The sequence below is a fragment of the Scyliorhinus torazame genome, chromosome 8, assembly GCF_047496885.1.
Source record: "Scyliorhinus torazame isolate Kashiwa2021f chromosome 8, sScyTor2.1, whole genome shotgun sequence".
NCBI classification, from domain to species: domain Eukaryota; kingdom Metazoa; phylum Chordata; class Chondrichthyes; order Carcharhiniformes; family Scyliorhinidae; genus Scyliorhinus; species Scyliorhinus torazame.
Window position 1 is genome coordinate 127,021,901 of NC_092714.1, and position 12,431 is coordinate 127,034,331.

The 12,431-nt window shown below is 47.6% G+C and overlaps 1 protein-coding gene across 10 annotated transcripts in view; it reads left to right on the plus strand.

Annotated features, from left to right (window-relative positions):
• LOC140428103 (retinoic acid-induced protein 2-like) overlaps positions 1-12,431 on the plus strand; it is a 123,419-nt gene that overhangs the window by 24,267 nt on the left and 86,721 nt on the right. For 6 of the 10 annotated variants that reach the window (XR_011948708.1, XM_072514164.1, XM_072514163.1 and 3 more), the window contains one exon: positions 5,128-5,223. The exons of the other annotated variants lie outside the window; for them this stretch is intronic. Coding sequence is in view for 5 of the 6 variants with exons in the window: in XM_072514162.1 (XP_072370263.1) it covers positions 5,128-5,223 (96 nt within the window). In the remaining variant the exon portion in view is untranslated. The remainder of the gene's footprint in view (positions 1-5,127; positions 5,224-12,431) is intronic. 10 annotated transcript variants of the gene reach the window in all.

Here is a 12,431-nt window from a genome sequence, read left to right on the forward strand (position 1 = left end):
TGATAATTAAACACGCTACCCTAATCATTGTGTGAACATTTAATCATAGAAATCTTGGAGATTACAGCATTTAACCCCCACAACCTGAGCCAATTGCACTCTTCATTTATGCCAGTCCCGTTTCTCTGCTCATCCCTGTGTCGTTCTACATTATTTCTTCTCAAATATTCACCCAACTCACTTCTGAAAGGTATTACAGTTTCTGCCTCAAAGGCAAGCCTGCAATAAAATATTCCATATTCTAAAAACCCTCTGTGTGAAAATATTTCCTCTGAATTCCCTTGTTTTCTTTCAGGTGCTCTTCTGGGTCGGTGCTCACTTGTTATCACTTGCGAACAAGCGGCAACAATCTTTCACTGTTTCCTTCCTCAATTTACCTTCTCAAAATCGTTCAGAGTTTTGCAAACATCTATTGGATCCCCTTGAACCTCCCTTGTTCTGGCGATAAAGCCCCAGACTTCCAAACCTTCAGTATGGTGGGATTTTCTCATTCCTGGTCTCAATCTAATAAATCTTTTCCCCCTTTCCATGTTGTTAACATAATTTTTATAATGGGGTATTCAGGATAATTTACATCATCATTTCTATATTGGACACCGAGAATGCACAGAAATTATAATGCGCTGAGATTACAACTGTTCAAACAATTGTTTTACCAAAGTAAATAAGGGAATCAGATTCATATTGTTTTAGGTTAATAATTGGATGGTTTGGGAAGCTCCTGAATCTTGGGAGGTGATATTTTTTAGCCTGTTTATGGATTAAGATACAAAAATACATTCCAGAGACCAATTAGAATTTCACTAATTCAATCATGTCATCAAATTAATATATTTAAGTAGAAAATTATCATTTTTTAGCGAAGTTTATTTTGGATATTGAAAAAGATTAAATCAGGGGCAAACCTGATTTTAAAGTGGGCATCTAGAGCAAAGTGGAGGTGCCCAATTTAAACAGTAGTATTCTGTTGTATCATTTGTATAATAATATTGAGCACAAATTTTGCATTCAAAAAAATCTATCTGGCAATGGAACCTCAGGAACCTAGAAATACTCAGCCGGCAGGATGCTGGCAAACAAGCCCTCAACAGCAGAACGGCGGAGGAAGATTCACCATCTGGAATATCTCAATGGCTGTTCTGGTGGATGGAAGCTGCAGCAGAATGAAAACTACAATCGCTTCGCTTTCCTTGTCATTGGATCGAGGTTTCATTCTGTCAAGACATGTGTGGAAGTTGACATGTAATGCTTTCTCCACACTAAAATATATCATGCACAGGTGTATTTCTTTCGCAACACATCTCCCAAACCCTTCAGCGACCAGCAATTGGTGACCCAAGCACTACAAACAAGTTCAGCCCCTCTACATAGCATTCTGTGACTTGACCAAGGCCTTTGACTCTGTAAATTGTGAGGCATTATGGAAGGTCCTACTGAAGCATGAATGTCCTCCAAAATGCATTACCACCCTTCTCCTGCTTTATGATGATATGCAAGTGGTGATCCTTAACAACAGATCGATAACAGACAGTTTTGAGGTTAAGGCAGGAGTCAGATACGGTTATGTCATCACTCCAACTCTCTTTTTAATCTTCCTTGCTGCCGTCTGACTAGAGACAAGCTTCCTGCTGGAGTGGTCTTATTTATTGAATGGATGGTAAAATATTCAATCTGAGAAAACTCTAAATCAAAGACCAAAACCACCCTCGACCTCAGTCATTGAGCTTCACTATACTAATGATGCTGCAATAAATACTGTGTCAGAAACAGATAGTCAGAGAATTGTTAACATATTTACTGTGGCAGATGAGAAGATGGGACTTACACTCATCATTCAGAAGACCAAACGTCTCCCATCAGCAAGCCCCAAATGCACACACTCCCAGGCCCATTGATTAAGATTCATGATGAGTGCCTGAAAAATGTGGAATGCTTCCAATACCTTGGAAGTTATCTTTCACAGAAGGCTGACATTAAAAGAAATCATCACCTGAAATCTGCTGGTGCAACCTTTGGCCATCCGAGGAAGCGAGCGTTTGAAGATTACAATATCAAAATGGAAACCAAAGCTCATGGTCTACCATGACCTCCCACTTTGCTGAAATATGGACAACATACAGGAAGCACCTCAAAGCACTGGATACATACCATCAACACTGGCTGAATTTAGGAATTTAAAAAGTACCTGGGAAAATGCAATCTGACCTAAATAAATTCCTGTTACAGACACTGGTTCATTGCTAATTTCAGTATGTTCTGCATCCAGTCTATTAAATTGATGTGTTAATTAGAAGTAATGTTTATGTCCCATTGCACTGAACATGATTTGACTATGTTGTTTGTGAATATAGGAAACTTAAAGATGTGAATGTTGGCAAAATATGGAATGATGTGTTCGCTGATTATTACATTCTTTACAGATGTCTAATGCAGTACATAAAATGCTGCTGCACCATATGGTGCTTGTAAAAGTTTAATGGCCCCAGTAACCACCTTAAAAAGTAATATAGTATAAAAAATTATCACAGTATAAAATATGTGCTGCAATATGTTAAGGTGCCAGAAATGAAAGGATTTTCTTGGACTGTACTTGCACAGTCTCAGAGCAATTGTGTTGATGGATTCAGTTTTTTTTAATGTTGGGACATGGACAGGGCCTGTTGAGCAGCATTTATTACCCATCCCTAGTTACTGCAAGGGAATTAAGAATCTCTAGTGTGAGACTGGATTCACATGCAAGCCAGACTGAGTGCAGGTGGTTGGTTCTCTTCCCTGAGAAACATTAGTGAACAGTTGATTTTTTTTACAACAGTCTGGCAGCTTTCATAGTCATTGTTTTCTGATGCCAAATTACCAGATGTATTAAATTCAATTTCACAACTTGCCTTGGTTGGCTTTGCACTCCCAGCCTTAACTAGTTGCTAGTTCAGTACTATAACCAGAACACGAGCCTTAACTGATATTTTGGCACAGATATCGATAGTTCCAAAAAATATTATTCTGACATATTAAGCAGGCACTCTTTGTGAATCCCATTACAATTCATTATTTTAAAATGTGGTTACTGATGTACCGAAGTGGTATAAGTGGTTTACACACTCATTATGCAAGATGTAATTGGCACCCTGTTCCTCACTAGCAGTAAGAAGGTGTCAATGAGGAAAGGTAATGTGCTTTCCTTTTGGAAAGGAATGAAACTGGGTGTGTAGACTGGCCTGCAGAGTGGTCCATCCAGTGGGAAATCTGGAAGAAATGAGAGACGGCAGAAGAAATTGGACAGGAATAAATTTGCAGATTGCGGTGTTTCAACTTGAATTAAAAAACATTACAGAAAGAAGAAAATAGAAAGTTTTATTATCAGGAAACTGTTGATTATTGACACATGACGATTCTGGCCTTGGGTGATTGTCTATGAGGAATTTACATGTTCTATACGCGTGGGTTTCCTTTCGTTCCCCTCACAATCCAAAGATGCGCAGGTTAGGTGGATTGGACATGGACAAAATTGTCCCTTAGTGTCCAATGATGTGCAGGTTAGGTGGGGTTAGTGTGGGGGAGAGGGCATAGGTGGAGTGCTCTTTCAGAGGGTCGGTGCAGACTCGATGGACTGAATGGCCTCCTTCAGCATGGCAAACGTCAGTCTGTCCGTCCTGTCTGGGTAAGTTAAATTCCTGATGGTATATAAATCGGTCCGCTAACGGCGGTCAGTAAGGTGACAGTCTGTCGCTCTTCACTGGTGATAGCGTTCATGCAGAAAAAAGTCTTTTGACGTACCGGGCCCAATTATCCAAGTCGGCTTCAAAAGGCTCAGGTTTACGTATGTATGCCATGCCTGCCGGCTGGAGAGTGACCTTCCGAGATAGTTGAAAAACAGTCCAAGTTCGCAGCACTTGCCGCTTATGGCAGCTCCACTTGTTCCTCGTCACCAGTGTTGTAGACAGAGGCAAAGACTCCACGTGAGGCCAGGCTGACAGGGTACAACTCTCTTTGTTCCACACTGGTTACAATAATCACTCCTCTCCACTCCCTACAGGGTCTCCTTTCCTGAATGGCTTCCAGGTCAGGGTTTGTACCCTGTGGGGTGCTTCTTCAATTGGGAAGAAGCTCTGCCTCAGTTGTCACCTGAGTAGCTCATACTCTGAGGTGTAGGATGGCAATCGGACGCGATACACGTTTTGTCCCTGTAGGGTGTCGTAACAGGTGGATGCTCTTTTGGAGGGTTGGTGCTGACTCGATAGGCTAAATCGCCTCCTTCTGCACTGCAGAGATTCTATGAATTCTATATTATGAAGCTATGGTATAGTATATATGTGATCAAATTTAGAACAATGATATTTGTTAATGTGGCTCCTGTCTAAATACATTGTGCAATATCAGAGGTGAAAATGGGTCTACTGGGTAGTCTCTGAAGGGTTTTGCATGCACAACGCTTTGTGTACACGCTTTGTTCTTTTTATAATTCATGGTCCCTGTTCAGCTAATTATATACTAGCTAACATCAGGATGACAAGTGGGATTTAGGTATGGTGTGTGAACATCACAGCAATTTTAAGGATATGAATAAATGCTTTCCTTTTATAATAAAAAAAGGTTCTATTAATCATGAGTTGCAGAAATTTTCTGTGAACTCTTAGCATGCTAACTAATCTTTAAATGTAATGATCTGCAATGCAGTGCCAGAAAGGGTGGTGGAAGCAGATTCAATGGGGAGTTTCAAAAATTGATAAATACTTAAAGGGGAAATATTTGCTGGCCAACAAAAAAAGAGCGCAGAAGTGGAACAAGTTAGATTGCTCCTTTAAAGTACCAGCACTGAATGGCTTCTGACGTCATAGACAAAGTCAGTGAATGCATCTTCAAATGCTGTACCCCACCATTTGCACTACTACCCTCGGTCACTGCTACACTGCTTAATGCAGCACAGCCATATCACTCACTTACCAATGTTCGCGAACAGCCAGGGCTCATATCTCAATATCTCAGCCTCATCTCACCCTCACGCATTTTAGCACTGCTGCATGCCTCACTCACAGTCATACCTCACGGCTTGCACACTCTGCCAACAATTCTCAGCTACATCACCCAGATTGCATCACACTCATTGACACACTTCCCTCTCTCTTACAGGACAATAACCAAAAACAGCAGCTGCATGTTCTTACCGCGATGGAAGAAACAGTGCTCACTGTCATTGAAGTGGCCGTGCTGTGGTCATGGCCAGCGGTAAGGGCTAATACAATAAGATCTTCTACAACTATTCCTCCTTCTCACGTATTACTTCATTTCCACGATCACATCTGATTTTGAAGGCCGAGTCCCAACATAGCCAATTGAAAATATCTTTAACCAAGTTTTTTATATTTTAACATTTTAAACACACAACATAGCAAAGAAAAAACAACCCCCCCCCCCCACTAACCTCAACCAAACACACCACTTTGCCCCCGCTCCCCCCTTAACAGCTGTTGGCAACCCGCTCCTTGAAATGTAGTACAAACAAACCCCATCTCCTGTGGAACCCCTCATTCACTCCCCTCAAGGCAAATTTCACCTTTCTAGATACAAAAACTCCATTAGGTCCCTCAGCCACACCGAGGCACTGAGTTGCACAACTGACTTCCACCCAACAGGACCTGCCTGCAAGCGATCAGCGAGGCGAAGGCTAAAACATCCGACACCCCAAATATGGCTCCCAGGGGACTGGGCTCCAAATCCATCTGCAAGACCGTCAATATGGTGCAGAAGAACAACCTCTAATATTTCTCCAACTTTAGGCGCCTGATTGGCCTGGCTCCTCCCACAACGCTCACAAATATCCTCCACACCTTAAACAGCTGGCTCATCCTCGACTTAGTCAGGTGCGCTCTATGTACCACCTTTATCTGTATCAACCCCAGCCTTGCACATGAGGTTGAGCACCTCACACCACAACCCCATCTCCAGCGCCATCCCCAGCTCCTCCTCCCACATGGTGTTAACTCCCTCCAGAGATGCCAGATCCTCGTCCAAAATCCTCCCCATAGATCACCGAGATGACCCCCCTCCAGCCCCCTCACCGACAGCATCTCCTCCAACAGCGAGGAGGGTTGTGCCACCAGAAAGGTCGGAAAGAACTTTTTCGTGAAATTCCGCACCTGCATATACCTGAAAACCTCCCCCGTGGGACCCCAAACTTCTCCCCCAACTCCTCCAAACTTGCAAACCGCCCTTCCAGAAATAGGTGCTTCATTTCCATCACCCCTCGCTCCTCCCATCCCTGAAACCCAGTATCCATCCTCACTGGCTCAAAGCCATGGTTCATTCAGATCGGCAGCAACTTCAAGCCCCCCGCCCCGAATAGTGCTGCCGAAATTGCCTCCATATTTTCTTTTTTTTTCATAAACATTTTATTGAGTTATCTCTTTGGCATTGTAACAGCAGCAATACAAACAACATACATAAAAATATTAACATAGTGCAAATACTGCCTCCCTCTCCCACAGGTCCCACCATTACTTAACCCCATACCCCCCTTCTGCTGACGATTAATTCTCTGCGAAGAAGTCGATGAATGGTTGCCACCTCTGGACGAACCCTAACAGTGACCCTCTCATGGCGAACTTAATTTTCTCCAGGCAGAGAAAGGCAGCCATGTCCGATAGCCAGGTCTCCGATTTCGGGGGCTTCGAGTCCCTCCATGCTAGTAATATCCGCCTCCAGGCTACCAGGGAAGCAAAGGCCAGAACATCTGCCTCTTTCTCCTCCTGGATTCCCGGGTCCTGCGACACCCCGAAATCGCCACCTCTGGACTCATTGCCACCCTCGCATTTAATACCTTGGACATGGCGTCGGCAAACCCCTGCCAAAATCCCCTCAGCTTTGGACATGCCCAGAACATGTGGACATATTTTGCTGGCCCCCACGCACATTTTGCACACGTGTCCCCACCCCAAAGAATCTGCTCATCCGGGCCACTGTCATGTGAACTCGGTGCACTACATTAAGTTGGATCAGGCTGAGCCTGGCACATGTTGCGGTCGCGCTGACTCTACTTAGCGCGTTTGCCCAAAGGCCCTCCTCTATCTCTCCTCTCAGCTCCTCCTCCCACTTTTGTTTCAGCTCCTCGGTCTGCGTCTCCTCCAATCCCATAAGCTCCTTATATATGTCCAAAACACTCCCCTCTCCTATCCATCCTCTAGAAACCACCCTATCCTGAATCCCCCTAAGTGGCAGGAGTGGGAAGGTTGGCACCTGCCTCCGCAGAAAGTCCCACACCTGCAGATATCGAAATTAGTTTCCCCCCCGCCAATGCAAACTTCTCCTCCAGAGCCCTCATGCTCGGAAAGCTCCCCTCTATAAACAAATCCCCCATCCTCTCAATCCCCGCTCTCCGCCAAATTCAGAAGCCCCCCGTCCATCCTCCCCAGTGCAAACCGGTGATTATCGCAGATTGGGGACCAGACCGATGCCCCCTCTGCTCCCACATGTCTCCTCCACTGCCCCCAGACTCTCAGGGCCGCCACCACCACTGGACTGGAGGAGTATCGCGCCAGCGGGAACGGCAGAGACGCTGTTACCAACGCCCCCAGACTTGTGCCCTGACCAGAAGCCGCCTCCATACGCACCCATGCCGAGACCCCCCCCCCACCACCCACCTCCTCACCGTGGCTATATTAGCCGCCCAGTAATAATTGCTGAAATTCGGCAGCGCCAGCCCGCCATCCCCCTGACTCTGCTCGAGCATTGCCCTCTTCACTCGCAAGGACTTGCCCCCCCCCCCCCACACAAAGCCCGCAATAACTTTATTGACCCGCTTAAAAGAGGACCGCTGGATGAAGATGGGGAGACATTGGAAAATGAATAGGAATCTCAGGAGGACCGTCATTTTTACCGTTGAACTCTGCCCGCCAGAGACAATGGGAGCGCATCCCATCTCCGGAAATCCTCCTTCGTCTGATCCAGCAACCGGGCCAAGTTCAATTTATGTAGCCTGTCCCAATCCCTCACCACTAGGATACCTGGGTACCTGAAACTGTCCCCTACCACTCTGAATGGCAGTTCCCCCAGTCGCCTCTCCTGACCCCTCGCCTGGACCACAAACATCTCGCTCTTCCCATTACTAAGCTTATACCCCGAAAACCATCCGAATTCCCCTAAAATTCCCATAATTTCTTCCATCCCTTCCATTGGATCTGAAACATGCAAAAGCAGGTCGTCCGCAAACAGCGAGACTCTGTGCTCACCCCCCCCCCCCCCCCCCCCGCGGCATTCTGATCACGTTTAACAGCCTTCTTACATTGGCCACCAGCTGCCTGCCCTGAACGAACCACGTCTGATCATCCCCAATAACGTCCGGTACACAGTCCTCAATCCTGGAGGACAAAACTTTGGTCAACAGTTTGCCTCCACATTTTCAATGTGGCCACCCCCAATGGACTCTCCGATTATTTCCCTGGAGCAAATGGGCGCGGCATCATTGCCAATGCCCGCAATCCTGACTCCTCACAAGAGCCTGCATCCATCCTCACCCACGTAGCTTCTGCCTCTCTGCTCCAGCCCTGCGCCTTCTCCGTGTTCAACACCCAATAATAATACAACAGGTTTGGAATGGCTAGGTCCCCTGACTGTTGCACTCTCTGAAGCAGCGACCTCCTAATCCTTGCCAAGCAGCTGGCCCCAACACAGTTTATGCCGAAATTATTCAAAAAGGTGGTGGGTGAAGTTACATGACCTGAATCCCGGGAGCGAGACCGAACCCACCATATCAATTGGCCGAAACCTCACCCTGGTGGCCCCCCCCATGAACCATTGTATTCCTTTAATTTTATTTATATGTGCGCCACAGTGACACCGTGGTTAGCACCGCTGCCTCGCAGCACCGGGGACCCAGTGCGATTCCAACCCTGGGTGACTGTTTTTCCATGTTCCCCCCGTGTCTGCGTGGGTTTCCTCCGGGTTCTCCGGTTTCCTCCCACAGTCCAAAGATGTGCAGGTTAGGTGGACTGGCCATGATAAATTGCCCCTTAGTGTCCAAAGGTTAGGTGGGGTCACAGGAATAGGGTGGGGGAGTGGGCCTGGGTAGGGTGATCTTTCGGAGGATCGGTGCAGACCCGATGGGCCGCAAGGCTTCCTTCGGCACAGTAGTTATTCTATGATTCCACTTCCATCGCTTCAAAGATAAGGCGCTTGTTTTTCGATTGGCAAAGGAGCACCGTAATATTACTTACCAGGGCCACTCACTCAGGATCATGTGCAGACCTAGCAAGGAGGCGTGCAGCATTCAAGTCCACGCTGTATAAGAAAGGAATTTGTTCTGGGCTGATTCACCCTACCCGGTTCTGCATCACATTTACCGGAGAAGATCACTTCTTTGATGCAGCAGACGAGGCAGACTCTTTACTCCAGCGGAGCATACTTATTTCTTGACAGACTTACGAAGTTGTGATTTTATTTTTGGGTGATTGAATACCTGTATAGGCCATTTAATATGTTCAAAATCAAGGTCCGGGTCGATTCTTTGTTTGCACTAGAGTTCCTGCCGTATTATATAATGTAGCTCATATCATAGAATCATAGAATTTACAGTGCAGAAGGAGGCCATTTGGCCCATTGAGCCTACACCGGCCCTGAGGAAAGAGCACCCCACTAAAGCCCACGCCTCCACCCTATCCCCATAACCCAGCAACCCCACCCAGCCTTTTTGGACACTAAGGGCAATTTATCATCGCCAGTCCACCTAACTGCACATCTTTGGACTGTGGGAGGAACCCGGAGAATCCGGAGGGTGGTATGCCTCCTGCCGGGGTACACCCCCTTAACAAGGTTGGTTAGTCAGCAGATGTCATACAAGACACAATACCTGCTGCTCATCTTGTTTATAATGGAGAGCTTAAGATTTGATTCATGTTTTATTTAGTTAAATGTTTATTATCACCATTTGTTTTTTGTTCGAGTGGTTTGGGAGTATGATGAATACACTGGAGATGGACTGGGTGGGAGGGATTTCCTACATTGACCGTAATCAAAGACCTTTATGTATCTGGCCATTTTCATTATGTAATGGATCCTCTTGGCTGTGCTTTCTTTTTCATTCAATTTACTGACTCTTTTATGAAGTTTTCCCGTATGCATGACTAGCTCAAGCAGTCAGGGTGGTACAGGGTTCTCAATTATATTAGTCACACGGAATGTTAGGGGGCTAAATGGCCCAATAAAACGTTCTAGTGTTTTCACATCTCAAGAGCCTTAACATTGATGTTGCATTCCTTTAAGAAACGTATCCTCGTGTTAGAGATCACATGAGGACGGGCAGCACGGTGGTGCAGTGGCTAGCACTGCGACCTCACGGCGCCGAGGTCCCAGGTTCAATCCCGGCTCTGGGTCACTGTTCGTGGGGAGTTTGCACATTCTGCCCGTGTTTGCGTGGATTTCGCCCCCACAGTCCAGAGATGTGCAGGGTAGGTGGATTGGCCACTCTAAATTACCCCTTAATTGGAAAAAATGAATTGGGTACACTAAATTTAGTAAAAAAAAGAGATCACATCAGATTGTCAGGGTTAGTCAGGTGTTTCACTCCAGCTTTAACAGCAGAGCTAGGGGACGGCAGGTTTGATTAACAAAAGAATACAGGACAAGATTCTCCGATCCTGAGGCGAAGTGTTGACGCCGTCGTAAACGCCGTCGCATTTCCCGAAGGGGTCAACGTGGCCTCAGGATCAGCAATTCTGACCCCTACAGGGGGCCAGCACGGCACTGGAGCGACCCACGCCGCTCCAGCTGCCGATCCTGGCGTAAACTGAGCGCCGCGGGGTCCGTGCATGCGCTGTGGCATCGGCACCAATGTCAATTGCAGTGGCACCGGCGCCAACGCGCGCATGCGCAGTGGCTCCCTTCTCTGCGCCGGCCCCGACACAACATGGCGTAGGGCTAAAGGGGCCGGAATGGAACAAAAGATGCCCCCAGCCCCAGAGGCCGTTCCGCCGATCGGTGGGCCCCGATTGTGGGCCAGGCCACAGTGGAGGCCACCCCCCCCCCGACCGGCGCCGCGCCAACCATGCCGGTGCCAATGGCGGCGATTCTCCGCTCTGTGGAGAATCGCATCCCGACGTCGGGGCAGCGTGGCGCGATTCGCGCCGGTCGCGGTGATTCTCCGGCTCGGCCCCGGGCTGAGAGAATCCCGTCCACAGTTCTCCCCCTTTGATGTAATCTCAGACCCTGGTGGACATTATAGAATAGGCACACTTTTTCAAACCCATGTAGTTTTGATGAATGTCTGTGTCCCTATCTGGAACTTTACAAAATTTTTCACATCACTTCTATCTTCCCTTCCTAATCTCGACATCCACAATATTATTTCCAGAGCGGATCTAAACTAAGTTACAGATCTGACTTCCGGTGGCGGCCATGGAATGAGCGGTCGCACATTTGGCTCCCGCACAAGGTGGTATTTTTCGGTCCTTTCCCCGTCTGAGGGGTGAAGGTTTTGGATGGAAAGAGGTGTAGGAGTCCCAGGAGAAGGTGTAACTCCTCTGGTGTGGCTGGTGGATGGATCTACAAACTAGGAGTCGGTCGCGAAGAAAGGAGCTGTTGGAGCAAAAGAGTCTTCGTGGTGACCACAGACTAAGATGGCGGAGGGCAAAGGGGCTGTTCTGCCCACCCAGTGGTCAAGGGAGCAGTTATTGGAGTCTCTGAATGCTACGTTCAGCCAGCAGAAGAAGGAGGCTCTGGAGGACCTGGCCAAAGTGGTGGAGCTGGTTAAAGCAGATATCGAGAGAGTGGAGGAAAAGCTGGAGTCCCAGGGCCGGGCGATCCAGAAAGTGGAGGAGGCGGTGGGGGAGCACAAGGAGCAGCTGGCCTCTTTTCCGGCCAAGGTGGGGGTGATGCGGGAGACCCAGAGGAGGCTGAAGGAGAAGGTGGAAGATCTGAAGGACCACTCTAGATGGCAGAATTTGAGGATTATGGGGATGCCCAAAGGCATCGTAGGTGCGGAGGCCGGCATGTATGTGGCCAAAATGTTGCCGCAGTTGATGGGGAGGGGGTCTTTGACCAGCACCGGGAGGTTGACGGAGCGCACAGGGCGCTGATGCGGAGGCTGTAAGCAGTCAAGCCACCAAGGGCGGTGGTGGTGCGGCTGCACCGCTTTATGGATAAAGAGAAGATTCTTCGGTGGGTGGGGCAGACGTGGATGTGCACCTGTGAAGGGAATGGGCTGTGGGTGTATCAAGATCTGGGTGCAGAACTGGCGAAGCGGAGGGCCGGGTTTAATTGGGTCAAAGGGGGTGAAGCTTAGGGTGCTGTACCCGGCCCGCCTTTGGGTCACTTTCCAGAAGCGAGAATTTTAATTTGGTATGCCAGAGGAGGCGATGGAGTTTATGAGGGACAATTGAACTTTGAAGGAGCTTGTGCAAATGTTTCTTTGTTCTCGGGAAACTTTTCCCCTTGAAATATTCCTT